Source organism: Eptatretus burgeri, chromosome 1 (genome assembly GCF_056783735.1).
Source record: "Eptatretus burgeri isolate ZD-2024b chromosome 1, Ebu_testis_v1, whole genome shotgun sequence".
In the NCBI taxonomy this organism is placed as follows: domain Eukaryota; kingdom Metazoa; phylum Chordata; class Myxini; order Myxiniformes; family Myxinidae; genus Eptatretus; species Eptatretus burgeri.
This window is the reverse complement of record NC_140961.1, coordinates 103,351,968-103,371,847: the sequence shown is the minus strand read 5'-3', so window position 1 is coordinate 103,371,847 and position 19,880 is coordinate 103,351,968. Positions and strand designations below refer to the sequence as shown.

At 50.8% G+C, this 19,880-nt stretch overlaps 1 protein-coding gene across 2 annotated transcripts in view; it reads right to left on the bottom strand.

The window, feature by feature from the left end:
* Positions 1–19,880, bottom strand: part of CHLSN (cholesin) — a 180,792-nt gene that overhangs the window by 83,687 nt on the left and 77,225 nt on the right. For both annotated transcript variants that reach the window (XM_085893440.1, XM_085893450.1), the window contains exon 2: positions 860–1,077. In XM_085893440.1, coding sequence (XP_085749566.1) covers positions 860–1,077 — 218 coding nt within the window. The remainder of the gene's footprint in view (positions 1–859; positions 1,078–19,880) is intronic.

The window sequence follows — 19,880 nt, the reverse complement described above, 5'->3', positions numbered from 1 at the left end:
GATAATGACCTAAAACATACCTCCGGGCTATGTCAGAACCACCTTAGAAGAAAAGAACAAGAAGGTAGGCTTCAAATCATGGGACGACCAGCACAGTCTCGAGACTTAAACCCCATCGATCTGGTTTGGGATGAACTGGACAGAAGGGTGAAAAAGCAAAGCAACCTACAAGTGCAACACATTTGTGAGAACTTCTGCAACAGTGTTGGGAAGAACTTTCCGAACAATATTTGGTTTCCATTGTGGAAAGAATGCCACAAGTATGTTCGGCTGTTGTATCTGCAAAAGGTGGCTACTTTGATGAGTCAAAAATTTAGATTGTTTTGTTCAAGAAAACGATTCAATGATTTCTTTTTTATCTGAAATTGTTTATTTGTTCTGTGCTTTATTTTCAGAGTCCATTGAAACATTAAACTGCTTAAATTTCAGTAAAAACAGGAAAAAATTGGGGTGTTCTAAAACTTATGACTGGTTGAGTATCCCAGATGGGAGGGGTGGGGGGTAGGGGGGGAGGACTCACCCTCTACCCTGGGGTGGGTATTTCTTTTGATCCTTCTGGATTGACATGGCAATATTTTTCAAGGGTATGTGGGGGGGGGGGGGAAGGGGCATCCTGTCCATGGGGGGGGGCGGGGTGGGAGGTGGGTTGGGGGACATTTCTATACTGAGGTCAATCTGTTACGAGCATTTCAAATCATGTTGGATGCCAAAAACAGAAAAATCCATTGAAAATGGGTATTCATCAACAGAAACTTCAAAGAACTTCAACTACAGAGAACCAAGCATGCATGATAAAGAGAGGGTGTAAGGAGATCCCTTGGGGCCTCACCAAAGGCAATAAACCTCGTTTTTTTCATACCTTTTGAGGTAGTCCAACGCTCGATCTTTTCTGAAGGATTCTGCGATCTTTTTTTTTTTGCTCGGTCGAGGTTGCCCTGCCTCCAGGGCCTGTCTCCTCAGCTCTTTCTTTTTTTCTTTCTTTATCTTCTTGGCAAGGTGAAACTGCTCATCAGCAGACATGCTTTCTGCAGTTGCATCACAAAGTGTTGTCATCTTCTCTGTTGATGAATCCTCATGCTGTACAATGCAGAATAAAAACAGGAATAAATGTTCTTTTTTGAACAATTATTTGCACTTTGATACACGAATGAAAGAAATGAACCATCTTCATCTGTTGCTTGCTGAAAATGCAACCATGTAGGGCAGCCTTAAAACACTGTGCCCTGAGAAATGCCCCCCTCCCCCCCCCCAAAAAGAAGAAAAACACAAAAGGCCAATATATTTTGATCTTGAGATCTTCCATTCTGGAAGGTTTGCTTGAGCTATCGAGCATCTCAAAAGAGAAAATGAGGAAAGCTATTTACAAGGATGACAACAAATATACATTTTTCAGGGAAAGATATTGTTCCAATTCAAAAGCAACCAATTTCCATATAATGATAGCCCCAGGCAAAAAATGCTCCAGTTAGAACGATAGGATATGAGACGAGTACTCTCATATACTACAGTTGGTAACAGGTCCTACAACAGTAGTCTGCGGAGAACTTAATACAGGAAAGGAATGGCCTGTTTTTGCCTGGGAGGTAAGAGAAGAGGTCAAATGAAGGAAGTAGATGATTGCAAGGTGTCAATAGATTTCAGAACAACAAAGATTCAAAAGAAAGAGTTTTTAAAATATTGCATTAAGAATTTTATTTTCTGTACCAAGTTGAGAAAGATCGTGAGGAATAAATATATATGAACGTAACAGAGTTGTGAGCAAAACAAGAGTGCTTTGAACCTCCCACACAGTCGTCAGATTCCCAGACAATGCACGACTTTTGAAATGGCATATGAATGCTAACGAGGCCTTTCGCACAGGTGCTGTGTGCGCATCTTCAGGGACTCACTTCTCCCAACTGGGGGCACTTTTAACCCTGCTGTTGATAAGGTGAAATCTGTAAGTCAGTCTTAACATAATTTTCAGCATTTAAACAAAAGAGCGATATTGAAAAGGTTTTCTGGATGCAAGTCAGATGCACAAAAATAAAGGAAACTAGATGACTCGTGAACCCGTTGGGGCCCCGGTTGTGACAGCGGGTGATGAAAAAAATCATTTCAAGAAAAAAAAAAGATAGCTCCAGCGAACTATACCGCTGAGTTTGTTTGCATTGATCAAATACTCCCAAAGAGTACTTGACTGAATCAGGAATTGATTTTTTAATAATTTTTTTAGTTGCCCGATTTGAACGAACCTTGATACTGCACACCGCAGGCGAATGCTGATTAAGGTGGCCCGAAAATTTTTGTGCTATCCTGTACCGTTTTGGCTGTATTTAGGGAACATACATATGTATATATATATATATATATACATACATATACATATACATACATATATATATATATATATATATATATATATATATATATATATACATACATATACATATACATACATATATACATACAAGATGAGAGTTTTAGTAATGAAGAGATATGTGAAATAACAGTGAATGAGATGTCGAGTTCTGACCATTTCCTGTTAATTCAAGCTTGCGACAGCAGTGGATATTTAAAGATAGAAAAAAAAAAAAAACGTCCGTGTGGGCCCACAAACACTTCTCCTTTAAGCAATACTGTTGGACCCTGACATTCGTGGGGAAATACATTCCTGGAAAATGCCGCTAATGTTGTTTCAATGGAAAAAGGGGTTAAGTTCCCGGCAGGTCACGATTTATGAAAATTACCCCCGTGCGGGAGTGACGGTCATCTCTGCGAGAAAATATATAGCCTCCTGAAGGAAGGCAGTTTTTGCAAACTTTGAAGTCACATGACGTGAAAACGAAAGCGAATATCGAAAATCCGGCCCGACCAAATTTAGATATTGTCCCATAGATTAATATGCCACAATCAAATTCAAGATCGCTTGAGAAATGGCGAAGGAGATAGAATTTGAAAATCGTCATTTTCACAACTTCAAAGGCCTCGTGACCTCGACCTTGACCTTCGGTGACCTTGAAAGTCATACCAACATGTACGTCTCATCGACCTCTATCAGGATCACTAATGACCGGATCTCTCGCTTCAACTTCATTGTGGACGGACGGACGGATCGTCACCTCTCCTCTCAACACCAATATTATTAGGTCATGCTCGAATAGATGACCTAAAAAATGCTGCTAATGTCACTGATTATGCAGATGAGGTCGCTGATGAGTCGGGCACTCAGGGGGAGGTAGGACAGGCAGGAGATGGTGCTGATGCTGCTGGAGTGGAGGGAACGGGGAGTAAAAAAAAAAAAAAAAATGCATGATCAACAGCTGCCTGGCAGATTGCTCCAGGTTTCGATGTAGCTCCTTGTGTTGAAGCATCACTTCACCCAAGCCCCTCTAACTTGAGGTAACACTCTAGGACCGGATTGGCATCTTGCATCCTGTCGGTGATTGAACATGTCTGCAGCATCTCACCCAGGAACTTGACCATGAGGTTGGACCTCGACACCTCTTCCTGCTCATCACTGCCCACCTCCTCCTCCTTCTCCTCGGACACCTTGGTAATGGAATACAACTCCTCCTTGGTAAGATCCTCGGCATGTGAGGCGATAAGATCATCTAACTCCTCAGGCTCCATGTCGTCAAAAGCCTTCCCAACGGGCCTTCCTCTGTGTTGCCAGGAAACTCTGTAAAGTTCCTCACTTCCTGTGGCCACAGGTCGTGCTTGTAAGCATTGATGGTGGAGGCTCTCACCTCATCCAGCGATTCTTTGATGGCACCCATGCAGTGGACTATGGTGTACTCTTTCCAACACTACCCGACAGTGGGCTCTGGGCATCGAAAATGTGTCGAAAGGTGTGGTGGGTATTATACGTTTTGAAAGTCGAGATGACACCTTGGTCGAGTGGCTGGATCAAAGATGTGGTGTTGGGAGGCAGGAAGATCACCTTTACATTTGGTTGAGCCACTTTCAGGTCCTTGGGTTGGCCAGGAGCATTATCGACGAGCAAGAGAACCTTGAACGCAAGGATTTTTTCCCACCAGATACCTCTCGACTTGAGGAACTAAACAGTTATGGAACCAGTCCAAGAAAATTGCTGTTACCCACGACTTCCTGATGGCCCTCCAAAACATGGGCAACATGTGCTTGTTCTTGCCCTTGAGAGCACGTAGGTTCAGGGAACGGTACAGCATCATGGGCTTCATTGTGCAGTCCCCTTTTAGTGCTTACACAGAGAGAGATAGCCGGTCCTTTAGGGCCTTGAACGCCGATGCCGTCCCCTCGTGCTTCGAGATAAAAGTTCACGTCGGCATCTTTTTCCAAAATACGCCAGTCCCGTCAGCATTGAACACCTGCTCTGGCAGGTAGCTCTGCTACTCGATGAGCTGCTGAAGTTGAGCAGGGAATGTTTTGGCTGCCTCGTGGTCCATGGAGGCACGCTCGCCTGACAGTTTAATGTTAGAGACCATCGTGCTTCCTGAAGCGGTAAACCACACTGTGCTCACTTAGAATAGACTGGGGTCGCTCGTACCCATTTCACTCATGCTCGCGCCACCCGCATTACTCATGCTAGCGCTACCCACGTCAGCCAGATGAGGATACATAGTACATACGTATTGCTTTTGCGTGAACGAGAGGTCCATTTAAAGGCACTAGTGGGCCCATTGGTTCAATGGACCAAATTTTCATTGGTCTTCACAGCCTTGTTGATCACCCACCTGCTGTACTACTTGAGCGTGAATTTCTTTTAGTGTGTACTAGGTGCGGTGGGACGCAAGAAGCACGCGGGCCACCATCTACTCCGCTTTATTGCGCGACCAGAAGCACAGTCTTACCACCCCTAGCGGGCGAGGCATGATATACGAAAACCCAATCACGTGACAGCACACTCCTCCCCCCGTAAAATGACCCGTCACATAACGAACGGATAATCACAACATGACCATCGGAAACCCATCAACACTCATAATCCTCCAAGTACCGCGGCCGCACCCTGACCCGCCTCGGACGGGCAGCGCCACCAGACAGTCCAGGCTCAGATGCCTCCCGGCTCGGTCGAGGTGACACCCTCGCCGGACTCGCACTTTCCGCAACACCAGCTACCCCTGACTGCCCAGCCTGCTCGACGTCCCCGGGTAGGACGGCATCAGGCGAAGACCCCCTCGGCGTCAGCCCAGCCAGTCCCGGCGATACAACATCAGGTGCCGGCGAGACTACCGGTGGGGGCCCCGCAACGTTCGGCTCGGGGAGGTGTGGGGGGGGTGACGCTGAACAGCGATCATGCATCTGGTCCACGTGCCGCTTCCACACATCCCCACCATCAGTCCGCACCATGCAATTCGCTGGCCCTAGCACCACAGAGACCACCGCCGGCACCCATTTGGAACCGTGGAAATAATCGCGTACCAGCACCCGCTGCCCCACCTCGAAGCTGCGCAGCCGCGTCGGACGCGACATTGCCCCACTCCCCGACCCTCCAGGTCGCAGCAAATCCAGCCTGGACCGCAAAGCCCGTCCATAGAGACGAATGGCAGGCGAATCACCCATGACAGGATGAACTGCGTTCCTGTAATGGAGCAAAAAGACATCGACTACCGCCTGCACAGGTGCAACACCCCCCCTGCGCAAAGCCCGCTTCAACATCTTGACAAACGACTCAGCTTGGCCATTCGTCTCAGGATGATACGGTGCGGACCGTAGATGTTGAATACCATTCTGGCGCATAAACTCATCAAATACACCCGCGATGAACTGCGGACCATTATCAGAGACCAGGATCTCCGGCAACCCTTTATTAGCAAAGATCGTCCGCAGCTTCTCTACTGTAATGTTTGCTGAAGTATGCTGCATTACTACAACCTCCGGCCATTTAGAGAATGCATCAATCACAATCAAAAACATCTTGCCATTAACCGGTCCTGCAAAATCTACATGGACCCTCTGCCAAGCTCGGTCTGGCACAGGCCAGAGACCCGAAGCTCGACGCGGGTTATCAGCATCTGTCTGGCACGTGGCGCAACGCTTAACCAACTGCTCAATGTCTTTGTCCAACCCCGGCCACCACAACAGGCTACGAGCAAGACTCTTGGTCTTCACGATGCCCAGGTGACTGACATGCAGTTCTTCCAAACACCGCTGCCTGAACCTCGGTGGAATCACGGTCCTCATTCCCCACATTATGCACCGTTGGACCAATGACAGCTCCGCTGCGCGTGACGTGAAAGGTTGAAATGCCGGTGTCGAAGGGAGATCGCTCCAATTCCCCATAGAAATCGCCTGGACGACACGGGCAAGCACCGGATCACGAGCCGACTCCACCGCAACCTGCCTGGCCGTGACCGGCCCACTTTGGACCTGGTCCAGCGCGAACACATCGACCCGGTCGCCCAACTCAGACGCAGCTGGACCCTCCGCACACGGCAAGCGTGAGAGCCCGTCGCAGTTCGCATGCTTCTCGGTGCTTCGGAACTGAATATCATAATCGTAAGCACCCAGAAACAGACACCACCGCTGTATTCGCGCGGCTGCTACCACCGGCACCCCGCGTTCGGGTCTCAGGATGAATTGAAGCGGTTTGTGATCCGTCTGTAAAGTGAAATGCCGCCCCAGCAGATATTGATGAAACCTCCGCACACCCCAGACGAGGCTGAGATCCTCCCGCTCAATCTGGGCATATCCGCGCTCTGCTGTGGACAGGGTCCGGGATGCAAAACAAACAGGCCGCTCAGAACCATCGTCCATCCTGTGGGAGAGCACTGCCCCGATGCCATATGCAGAGCTGTCGCATGCCAATAGGAGCGGGCGCGCAGGCTCGTAGTGCACGAGGACCGTATCCTCTGTGAGCAGCCGCTTGACACGGTCGAACGACGCCTGGTGTGCAGGCCCCCAAACCCAGCGCTCGTCCTTCTTGAGCAACCGCGTCAACGGCGCAAGTTGTGAGCTGAGCCCGCGCACGAACCTTTGGTAATACTGGGCCATGCCAATGAACGAGCGCAGCTGCGTCTTGTCGCGAGGCGGTGGCATGCGCTGAATCGCCTCCACCTTCCGAGGACCTTTCAACAGCCCCTCCGGCGTGATGATGTGCCCGAGGTATTCCAAGCGCTGCTTGAAGAACGCGCACTTGTCCCTGTTTAAGCGCAGGCCGCACGCTTCTAGCTTCGTCAGCGCTCGGGCAATGTTCGCCAGATGCTCGTCCGCCGTTTTTCCCGCAATGAGTACATCGTCCAGGTAGGTCTGAGCGGGCAGGCCAATGCAAACCTGATCCATAGCTTTCTGCCACAAAGCTGGGGCTGAAGCAATCCCAAAACAGAGTCGGGTATATCGATAGAGTCCTTGACACGTGTTGATTGTTAAAAGCTCGCTACTCCCGGGATCCATCGGCAGGTGAAAATATGCATCACGCAGGTCTAGCTTCGTGAAGTATTGACTCCCCGCCAATCGCGCATATATTTCATCGATTGACGGCAATGGATATTGCTCCACGCTGAGCCCCGGGTTAACTGTGGATTTGAAGTCCCCGCACAATCGGACGTCCCCATTCCGTTTCAGCACCGTGACAACCGGGGTGGCCCAATCCGAGCATGACACCCGTTCGATCACTCCACAGGCCTCTAGCCTATCCAGTTCACCCTTGACCTTGTCCCGCAGGGCATACGGCAGCGGACGCGGTTTACAAAACCGAGGAACCACCCCCTCCTTCAAGAAGAGTTTCGCCTCCATGCCCTTGAGTTTTCCAAGGTCGTCTCTAAACAACCCTTGATGTCTTTGAAGAATCTCCTCCAACTGATCCTCCCACTGGCTCGGCACGGGTTGCACAAGGTGAACTGCGGACCAGTCTAGCCTGATGCGGGTCATCCAATCCCGGCCGAGAAGAGACGGCCCCCTCCCCCATACGACGTACACCCGAAGCGTGGCGACCTGGCCTTGGTACCGCACAGACACGTCTGCCATCCCGACTGGCGTTATCTTCTCGCGGGTGTACATGAACAGCGCGAGGTTTGACCTGATACGCTTCAAGCCGTTGAGTCTACGCGCGGTCTGTTCGCCGATGAGCGACACCGCTGCTCCCGTATCGACCTGGAACGTGATCGGCGTTTCGTTCACTTCGACTTCCACCGTCATCGGGCGCGCCGTCGTCGGGCCAACTGAACACAGGCTCAACAACGGCCGCTGGTTCCGCCCCGAGTCGCGTCGCACATCGCCGTCCACGAATTTAACGGTGGCCGACGCCCCACGGCACACACGCGCCAAATGACCCACCTTGTGACAATTCAAACACACGTTGCCTTTATACGGGCACGCACGGCGCAGGTGTCGACCTCCACATCCCAAGCATGTCCGCGGGGTCACCCCGCCGCACGCGTGGCCGCGCGGCGACGTCCGACCCGCATCGAAGGTCGTGCGCGCGTCCCGGGGTGCTCGCGACCCCGCGTGGCCGGTGGTGGCTCGAACATCCCCGCGAGTCTGCTCAACCGCCATGTGTGCTTTCATTTTCTCCACAATGTCCCGAAACGCCAGCCCATCATCCCGGGGCCTGTTCGGTGCCACTAAATCACCCAGCAGCCGATAATGCTCCGGCGAAAGCGAAGCGAGCAAGATCGACTTCTGCTTGCTCTCGTCGACCACATCGTTCGCGTGGAAATAGCATTCCAATTGCTCCGAAAACAATTCGAAGTCGTCCCCGTCGAAAACGGGCATAAGTCCGTATGCCCCCATCCTCGTCAGCCAACTAGTGTGTACGAGGTGCGGTGGGACGCAAGAAGCACGCGGGCCACCATCTACTCCGCTTTATTGCGCGACCAGAAGCACAGTCTTACCACCCCTAGCGGGCGAGGCATGATATACGAAAACCCAATCACGTGACACAGCACATCTTTCACCTCGCCCAAATGTGCTTGGGGCAAATGCAGGGATTATATATGTTCATTATTATTATTGCCATATGAAACGACTATTCTTATTATTGTTGGAAATATTATTAGTGTTTATTATTACATAATTTGTTGCAATATCTGTTTTTTGTTATGTATTTTGTAATCAGAATGAATGCCATGCAGTGGTAGAAGGACATATTAAGCTGCTTTATAAACCTTAACATGGCGCATGTTTAAAACGTGCGAATTCTCAGATTCTCTTGTCATATCGTCGAGTCTTGGGGGTCTTTTATGGCCTCGGAAACGTTTTGGGACTTTTGGGACGTTAGGATCCTCGGGGAACCTTTTGGGTTTTCTGGGTCTTCAAAGTTCGAAGGGGTCTCAGCAGTCGAAAGGGTCAAAAGATACATTCCAATAGTGTGTAATTAAGAGACAAAAGTATAACGCACGCACGCACGCACACGCACACACACAACTTTGAGATATCGTGCCATATATGAGTTTAGCCCTATCTCTCAATGGTGAAGAATGATTTTTTTTTAAAAAAAACCATCAGATCTGGATCAAGATCCAGATCTTCACCAAAACTGAATCTCTTCCTTGTCACACACCCAACCTGCCCACCAAGTTTCATCTAAATCTGGCCATAACATTTTGAGATATTGTGCTCACAGAAAAATAAACAGATAAACAGGGGATGAATACATAACCTCCATCCACCTTTGGTGGTGAAGGTAATCACTGCATCCATAGCAATCATCAGTTTCCATTAAAGTGGGTCAATAATTATTATTGACCCACTTTAAAAAGAAATTGATGATGATTGCTATGATGCTCCTGAATATGGAAATTTAAATGTTAACTCGCTAAACCCGCACTCTGCGTCAAGTTTCCAAAGTGAGGGTTCGTAAGAACATCAATATATCCAGTGTTCACAATGTGATTTATAGAGTTTCTTTATTTACAATGTTTCTTGTTACATTTTTTGTATCACATGCACCTTCTGAGTTAATCAGCATGTGCAGAAGAGGGTATTATATTGCAGACGCTGTTTTCTTGGAGTGGCATTACGCCTCTCAGCGGTGACTGTCTGTCGACGACAGACATATTGACGTCAGCGAATGACCGATGATGTCGTGACGTCATTACGCCTCTCAGCGGTGACGTCACACGTCGCCATGCAAACTAATGTAAAAATTAGAAAATCGCCAAAAATTCCCAAACCTGTCCGTCTGGCACGATCTCACATAGCCCATGCTGTTCATTAGACCACAGAGCACCCGCATGCCGAAAGTGGCGACAATCCGTCCGGCAGTTTCGGAGGAGAAACGTCAAATTACGCGCAGACGTTAACAGAAATAATATCTAGGATTTGTACATACTCAGGAGCATGAACTTGTTCATCATGGAGAACATGCTACCCACACAGCAACAACATTGAGAAAGCAAGCAATGTAACCTTGTATTGAGGATAATGAGGAAAAACTCAGACCACATCCTACAAACACCATTTTTGGGTAACAAATTTGCAACCTGCTCAGGGAAATGGCAATACCTTGCTAACTCGTCGCGAAAGATATCATGGGAATATTTAATGTCAACCAAATAATGCTCAATGTCTCCATTCAAACTTGTAGAAGAGGAACGGCATGCTTTGAGAAGCAACCCTCGAACTGCGAAGAACCAGTCTGACAGTTTATAGTTAGGTTGGGAATCGAACCCAGGCAAGACAGGACAACTTAAAGGATAAAGGGACACATGAATAGTACACATACAGATCACCATTCGCATAGCACATACGCATTATTCACAGCTTGCTCGATTTAAATTGGCTGCATTCAAATTAAATGACCAAAAACTTTTCTTTTTTTTGCCACGCAACAGTCAGATCGTAACCAGAGGCAGAAAATAAGCAGCAAACACAATTTTCCATCATCCAGGCCAGCAAGAGTGACAGAGCATGAATTTTTGCAATTATCACTGGAATCCAAGATAACAGCAGCGTGGGTATGTCTCGTCTGCAGCCACATGAGAGATAAGCCAGGCCGAATGAAAGTGAAAGCGTTACACATATTTCAGTGATGGTCTGTTTCCACTCCTCTATACACAAACTAGAGCACATCACTTCAAAAATAGAAAAATGGATTATTTATAAAGAAACTCCACCCTCATAGGCAGACTGGATATTCCCTCCACTCCAATTACGGTAGTGTAGCAGATAGAAAAATCGTGCAAATTATGATACAAGCATCAAATTTGTCATTTCTGTTCTGCAGGGCTTTCTGATCAAATCTGCCTGATTGGCCATTTGAAAAAAAAATAAAAATAAAAAAAAAATTTGAAGTCACAGCTGGCTGAAATTCTTGAAGCGCAAGAGAACATCCCAGACAGAGAACCAAGGGGAGATGCAGTCATCATTGATGGCTCAGCACTTATCAATGCCCTCCCTCCACACACTTCAAAGATATTTGATGACTATGCGAAAGAAGACATCATCCCAAAGGTGGAATCCCATGGTGCCAGGTACGAGAGGGTGGACGTAGTGTTTGATGTGTACAAGAAGTCAAGTCTGAAGTCCGAGGCAAGGTCGAAAAGGGGGCAAGGAATCAGAAGAAGAGCGACAGGAACCAGTAAGACCCCAAGTAACTGGAGAAGCTTTCTTTGAGATGACAGCAACAAGACTGAGCTGTTTCACTTTCTTGTGGAAAAGATGTGTGAAGCACAGACGGCAAGTGCAGTCATTGTCACAAAAGAAGGTGTCATTAGCAACACAAGGAAGTCACTGGATGCTGTGTCTCCATGTTGTCATGAAGAAGCTGACACTCGAATATTTGTAGATGCCAGGGATGTAACGACGGATGGTAGCACGTTCATTATCATTAAGGCTAATGACACGGACGTACTAGTCATCGCAATATCTGTACTGCCATCCTTACAGGAACTAGGTCTTGAGAACATGTGGATTGCCTTTGGCCAAGGAGCCAAGGCGCGATGGATTCCAGTCCATGAGGTAGTTTCTGCAATAGGGCCTGAGAAAGCTGGAGGGATCCCATACTTCCATCCGTTCACTGGATGTGACGTCGTGTCTGCCTTCCGCGGTAAAGGGAAGAAAACTGCGTGGCAGACTTGGAACGTCTTTGATGATGTTTCTGAAACATTCACCAATCTCAGCCAGCATCCAACATTGATTCGTGATCTTGACTTTTTTGAAGTTTTTTTTTTCTTTTCAAATTTTTCAAAATTTGGATTTTCAAATGGTCAATCAGGCAGATTTGATTAGAATCCCCTGGAGAACAAATGTGCTAAATATGATGCTTGGATCATCATTTGCACGATTCTGCTCAAAAATTGCTGTTATCTGCCCCACTACGGGTGAGAGACATGATTTGGCATATATATATATATATATATATATATATATATATATATATATATATATATATATATATATATATATATATATATATATATATATATATATATACATACATCATAATTTTAAAACACCACATGTACAAATGTGACCCTATTTTCTTCATCTACAGGGGCGTTTCGTTTCTGCGGAACAGCCGCGTGAGCGTTCCAAAGTCTGAAGACTCGGCCTCGCATCAGATGTGCTTATATGTGTGTATATATATATTGTTGCGGATTTCGCGCCCGCCGGCGTGCGACGGTCACGTAACTCGAATCGCGGCACGTCGCCCACCGGACGGACAATCCAGTCGTGACCCTCTCGGACTAACGCCGGGAACCAGTCACGGGTGGACCTTTCGGTCACACCGCGATCGAGCCAATCAGCCCCCGCGTGGGATAGGGTTGCTCGCCAAATTCGAACTACCTAAGTACCCACGCGGAGGGTAGACCGGGCGATCGCACCTCGCCGCAGGTCGACTTCGGACACGGGCCACTTAAGCGACCCGTTCCGTACTATCAGAATAACCGAGCGGTGTTATCGTCGACCTCGACGGTTCGATTAATTATCGGGCGTATTCAGCCCACTACCAACCCTTTACGTGAAGCAAGATGGGGGTTCAATGGGGAAAAGACGAAGCGAAGCGGGAGAACAGTTCAACAATAAAGCACGTTTATTCTCGGCACACGGGAAGCACACAAATACAATTCCACCAAATGCACACAAAAAAGAAAACACAATTCCATTTACACAAAAAGCAAACATAAAAGTGAAAACACAGTGCAGAGCTAATTCCGACTACCGAGCACACGGCAACACTTATACAATTCTACTTCACAGACGGCGCCGACAACACATACCCAAAACCAAGGAAAGAAAATACCCTCAAGAATGAGGTAGGCCTGGGGCCGAGACCTGGTCGGGCCTACCCGTCTGGTGATGAGACGCGGAGCGGCGATGGCCCCGCAACCCGCGGGCCTCGTGGACAGTGCCTGGCAGGGGGTGGGAACGGGGCCCCCTTGGTCGCACTGTCTCAGCGCGGGGGGAACAGGAGGGGGTTGCTGATGCTCGGGGTATAGAGGATCTTTATTATGTGCGACGAGCGTCTCCACCTCGGCCAGGTCGCGCTGCCGGCCTCCCTCGGGCGCGCAGCTCCTTGCACGACGCGAGCACCCTTCGTCCGACTCGCCGCCTCTCCACACCTCGTCCCCTCCGTTCCGACTCTCCTTCGCCTCGTTCCGACCTTTACGACTCCCTTCTTCCTCGTTCCGACTTCTTACTACCCCCTTCTTCCTCGTTCCGACTTCTTACTATCCCCTTCTTCCTCGTTCCGACTTCTTACTACCCTTTTACTGACGAACACCGTCCTTTCTTCCCCCCGTAACTTCGCCTTTGACCCCTCCCTTGACCTTTCAACTCGCTCCCCATTGGCCCGACAAAAAGTGGGCGTGAAGGCTTTTGATCCACAAATTTGCATATATCGATCGCCCTGGGGGCGGGCCACTCCGCCCTCGCTCACCGATTGGACGGCAAAAAGTGGGCGTGTGTCGTTTTGGATCCGTTTTTGAAGCAGAAAATCCGTGATTTTGTACACGCTGTTCAACGTGCGCCCTACACGAGTCCAGCATCGGTGCCCATGAGTGGCGCGAGACGACGGCGATGCGATGGTGGCGAGTTGTGACGGTAAAGGTCGTGGCGGTTGTGGTGAAGCGGTGGTTGTGGTCGGTGGTTGATGTTGTGGTTGTGATGGTGGCGATTGGTCCAAAATAAAGATAGTAAAAGAAAAACGGCTATCCTGAAGAGTCGCAGCACGTATAAATGACATGTATTCCCACTAGACAACGGGTTTGGGCCTAACTACACATGCACTTACCGAGATACCTCACCTAAGGGACCTGAATGGTGGTTTGCGAATTTGGTAACCACAACACTACCCCCTTCCCTTTTTACAGACTCGTCCCGAGTCGTCAAATTTTAGTGTGCCATCATGTGTAGTTTTCCCCTAGTACATTTTACCTACGGATCCCTGAGTGCGACATTCATGGTATTCGTGTCCCCAAAATAAATAACCTGAGGGCTGCGTAACTATCTAAACAAACTCACTCACACGGACGACTTAAATAAAATTGCCGGCGCTAGACAGACATGCCGGGGGCGCACTCATATTTACAGTACATCTTAACCTTAACTTACAAATTTTACACTAAACCATGGCCCAGGATCACTGAACTCTGCAAAAGAAAAGCAGTTAGCAGGGAGCCAGGCTGCCCGCATGCAGTCTCTGGCTCAAACAATGCAGGTGACAGGGAACGTGGCTGGCTGCTCACACGCAGTCCAAGGCCTTCCCTTTTGAACTGAACGCAGTGAACCACAACGGTGCATGGGCCGCACAACGCAGTCTCCGTGCCAGCTCAAGTGGCACACGCAATGAGCACAACGAATGGATGCATGAACACAAACACGGTGCACGGGCTGCCACTGCAGGCCCGTGTTGTAGCTGCCAACAGGGCAGTTCTTGCAGCTTGCAAACTGTTGCTTTCTGATCCTGGCGCACATGGAAATGAACAGGGGGGGGGGGCAAAGCAAAAATTGAACGGGGCTGGTGAACATGGGCAGTGGGCATGGCAAAGGCAGAGGCAGCAGGCAAACACAGCCCGCAGAAGAAGGCCGCTGCAGGCAAACACAGCCGGCAGATGAACTGGCCGGCACAGGCCTCGGAGAAAAACAGCCAGCAGATGAACTGGCCGGCACAGGCCTTGCAGAACACAGCTGCCGATGAAGTTGGCCGGCCTCCGCCTTGAAGCAAAACACGGCCAGCCGATGAAGTTGGCCAGCCTTTGCCGTTCAATGGAGGTTGGTGGAGGGAGTGCGGTGGTGCTGGCCACTTGGAAGGCGGGCTCGGACCTACCTACCTGTCTCCCTCCCAACCTATCGCCTTTGCCTGTCACTGTACATACCCACTCCCTTAATTTGTCAAACCCCAATTTAGCCCCAACTTATTTTTTTGTTGTTTTTATTTTTACTCCCCACTATAAATCGTCCCCTAACCCCCTTTATCGTCCTTGTTCGGCTAACCTATCCTGTCACCTAGCCTACTCCCAACCCCTACGTTCCCTTCCCGGAGGGGAACAAGGGAGAGCTAACGTCCTGTGTCGAGGCCCAACGAAGCCTCAGAATGGCCTCCCCAGAGTTCGGCGATCTTAACACCAAGTGGGTCCAGCGGCCCACAACGACAGCGGCGGGATGGATGGTGCGGAGGGGTACATCTCCTAATCTATCCTAACCATTTAACTGTTAAACTACCCCGGGGCTTTCAACAAGCGCCTCTCGCTTAAACTATTGGTTCTAACAACCCAGATTCCCGTCGCCTGTGTTGGTGTCCTCACAATTTCGGGCCTTGCCCCCAATTTCTCTCCGTGCCCCCACACGGTCTCCTGGGTGGGACACGTGGCTCCCTTTGGCAGGCACGACCCTCTGCCGAATCTCCCGCTATGGCACCCCCGGGCACTACACTGCCTCCGAGCCTACCAGCTCCCGAACACCGGGGAGTGCCCCCCATGGCACCTCCCCTGAAACGCACACGTGGCAGGCCGGCCTCCCGGGCCCCTTTTCCGAGGGTCACCCGTGCCCACAACACTGCCCACGCGGCTAATGGCGCCCGGGCCCCGCACCAAGCAGGCGCACCCGTGCCCACTACGCTATCCCGGCCCCCCATGGGCCCATGGCCTACCGCGGCCGACTAGCCTGGTGCCCGGGGTACCCACTCAGCGATACTCACCTTTCGCAGCCACGCTCCCAAGCCCGTCAACAGGGCTCCTGCACCCCTCCAAATGGGTCTCGAGCCTACTTTCCCACCAACAGCAAAACGACCTCCATTTTTGTTAATTTGACTAACCCAGCTAACTCACTCTACACTGACCCTGTCCCTTGGGCGGGAGTCACTCCTCCCCCAATCACTCATCGCACCATGCATTCCCCATTCACTCCACACACACAGACCCGCTGGTCTCACTCACTCACCATGTACTCACCTCACAACTCTCCAACTCTTCAACACACACCGCTGAACTCTGCCATCCTTCTAACTACATCCCCTAACTAACTCGTGCTCCCACGTCGTCCCTTAAACTAGTAGCACGTTCCTTTTAACACTACGTAGCTAAACTACGTCAACTCTACACATTCACAGTCTGTCTCTGTCTCCTAACTCATTTTATTTCCCAACCTAAAGCTCACTAAATCCCTCTAACTAATCCATTCCACGGACTCCATGAGGACTTACCCCTGCCCCATGAAGTCGGTCTAGCTAAGCTAACCCTTCCCCCTAACTAGTTTCCATCCTGTGCCCAGGTAAGGGGGTCTTTCACCCCTTGCCCAGGAATCCTGTACACCCGAAAGTGAGGCTTGCTTTTTTTTTTTCCATGCGCAGCACCTGCGCGGCAACTCAGAGCTCGCGCACTTTGCACCTGCCCGTGACGTCATGCAGCTGCACGTGTTCCTCGTCCCTCCTTGGACGGGACCATCCGGCAGAGATACCCCTCCTGCCGAATTCCAACCCCACGTGCAGCCATGACGTCACCGTGCGCATAAAAAAAAAACACAAGCCACACGTCTCGAGGGGTTCCCCACGCGAACACATGTGCTTTGCCCGTTGGAGCTTAACACACACGATCGCGTGGAGAACCCGTCCGGTCCAAATCCATTTACCTGCCTAAACTTTGTCCGTCCGCGGGATCGGCAAATCCACCGCGTGCGTTTCCGGACCGGGACTTCACTCTCGCAAGCGAGCACGTGGTGGTCTCGTGCGTTGCACAGCACGAACCGCGTGCTCACTGCTGGGTGAACCCGGCACGGTCCTCGAAACAACTACAGCCGCTACTCGGCTTTCTTTCTTCTGTCGCCTTCGTCGTCGCCATTCAACCCACGCACACCTGCGTGTTACGACGCACACAGTCCACACCATCACATTCACACCGGGAGACGCGGCTGCGTGCTCCCGCATGCCGACCGACATCTCCCTCACATACCGCTCTCTCACACACACGGTCTCCCTGGCACACAGCGACCTTGCACACGGCCGTTCACTCACGCGTGCGGGGGCACTCACCCGCGGTGCCTCACTCGCACTCCGTGCCTCATCCACACACGCGGGGGCACTCACCTGCGGTACCTCACTCATACACACGGCGACACTCACACACGCGGTCTCTTCCACACACGGTGCCTCACCCACACACGCGGGGGCACTAACCCGCGGTGCCTCACTCACACTCCGTGCCTCATCCACACACGGCGTGCTGGGAAGCACGTACTCCGGCACCATCGCCACCACACCACTCACACGTGGTGCCTCACTCATACTGGCCGTTTCACTCACACACACGGCCTCACCACACACGGTGCCCCATCCACACCCGGCGTGCTGGGAAGCACGCACTCTGGCACCATCGCCACCACACCACTCACACGTGGTGCCTCACTCATACTGGCCGTTTCACTCACACACACGGCCTCACTCACACACGGTGCCCCATCCACACCCGGCGTGCTGGGAAGCACGCACTCTGGCACCATCGCCACCACACCACTCACACGGGGTCGCTTCCACACACGGTGCCGCACTCACACCTTGCACCACACACACAGGGGACAACCACACTGGGGATTTGTGTCCCCACAAGGGTCTCCGGGGCCTCTATACCCCCAAGCTCTCCGTGCACTCGTCCACAGCACTCGCCCCCTCAACCTCGCAAAGCAGGGCCGAACTCACCAGGTCGTGACTCCCCTCAAGGGGGCATACTCCCTCCCCTCGTTCCTGGAGGAGGCCATCCAGGTGCTCGCACCGGGTCCCAACACGCTCCGCGAGCTCAACCCCATTGTCCTCCACTACCTCCGTGTGTGCGTGCGCGTCACTTACCCCGTCTTCATCGTGTAGTCTTCCCTCTATCGTTCCCATCTCCCGTGTCTCTGCCAACTCTTCACCCTTTACCTCCCTTGTCTCAACTATTATTTCTGTTGTCGTCACCTCGTGTCTCGTCTCACACGTTTTGGTCTCCCCATTTAATTTTTCCCTTTCGGTCATCGTCACGACCCTCGCCCAACACGTTCCACGAATTATTTTTTCACCCGCCTCCACCGCGGGCCTGTCAGTCGTTGCACCACCACCCAGCTCGTTTGCTCCCACACGTGGAATCGCCATTTTAAGCTCCCTGCTCACTGCCTTAATGCCCGCCTGCAGGCATTGAACCATGTTCTGCGTCTCATTCTGCAGCTCTTTCATTTTTGTTTTCATTCCGTTCATTTTTGTATCCATCTTTTCGTTTATTTTTTGTGTATTCGCATCCATCGTCGTTTTCACTTCATTCATTTGCTTGTTCATGTCCTTCATTTCGTTTTTCATTTAATTTGTGTTTGCATCCATTTTTTCGATCATTTTCGCATTCATCTTTTCGTTCATTGCCGCCAGCATGGCGCATAGCTGGGCCATGTTGGATGCACTCAGCTGAGCCGTTTCGGCAAGGGTTGGGGAAGGGTCTTGGTGGAGAGGGGGGGGAGGTGTCATACACCGCGGCCGCTGCCGCACCCACCTCGGGCCCTGGGTTCAGTTGGGCGAGTCCGTGTTCCTGCACAATCAACATTTCCTGCTCGGGGATTCCATCCTGGACCATGGATTCTACACATTCTACATCCATTTCTAATACCCCCGGCTCCCGCTCGCCTTGAGACGCCATCTTGCTTCTCGTGAAGGGTTAATTTGCTCGCTCGTAATTTGGAGGGAATCGGGGGTCGCTTCTCTCACCCCTGGACCGATTCCCGTGAATTTCGCTGGAGACAGGAGAGCCTGTTGTCCCGCTCTCCAATACCAGTGCCGCGAGGAGGGCGATGAATTTGTATCCCACTCCTGACACCAGTGTTGCGGATTTCGCGCCCGCCGGCGTGCGACGGTCACGTAACTCGAATCGCGGCACGTCGCCCACCGGACGGACAATCCAGTCGTGACCCTCTCGGACTAACGCCGGGAACCAGTCACGGGTGGACCTTTCGGTCACACCGCGATCGAGCCAATCAGCCCCCGCGTGGGATAGGGTTGCTCGCCAGAATTCGAACTACCTAAGTACCCACGCGGAGGGTAGACCGGGCGATCGCACCTCGCCGCAGGTCGACTCTTCGGACACGGGCCACTTAGCCGACCCGTTCCGTACTATCAGAATAACCGAGCGGTGTTATCGTCGACCTCGACGGTTCGATTAATTATCGGGCGTATTCAGCCCACTACCAACCCTTTACGTGAAGCAAGATGGGGGTTCAATGGGGAAAAGACGAAGCGAAGCGGGAGAACAGTTCAACAATAAAGCACGTTTATTCTCGGCACACGGGAAGCACACAAATACAATTCCACCAAATGCACACAAAAAGAAAACACAATTCCATTTACACAAAAGCAAACATAAAAGTGAAAACACAGTGCAGAGCTAATTCCGACTACCGAGCACACGGCAACACTTATACAATTCTACTTCACAGACGGCGCCGACAACACATACCCAAAACCAAGGAAAGAAAATACCCTCAAGAATGAGGTAGGCCTGGGGCCGAGACCTGGTCGGGCCTACCCGTCT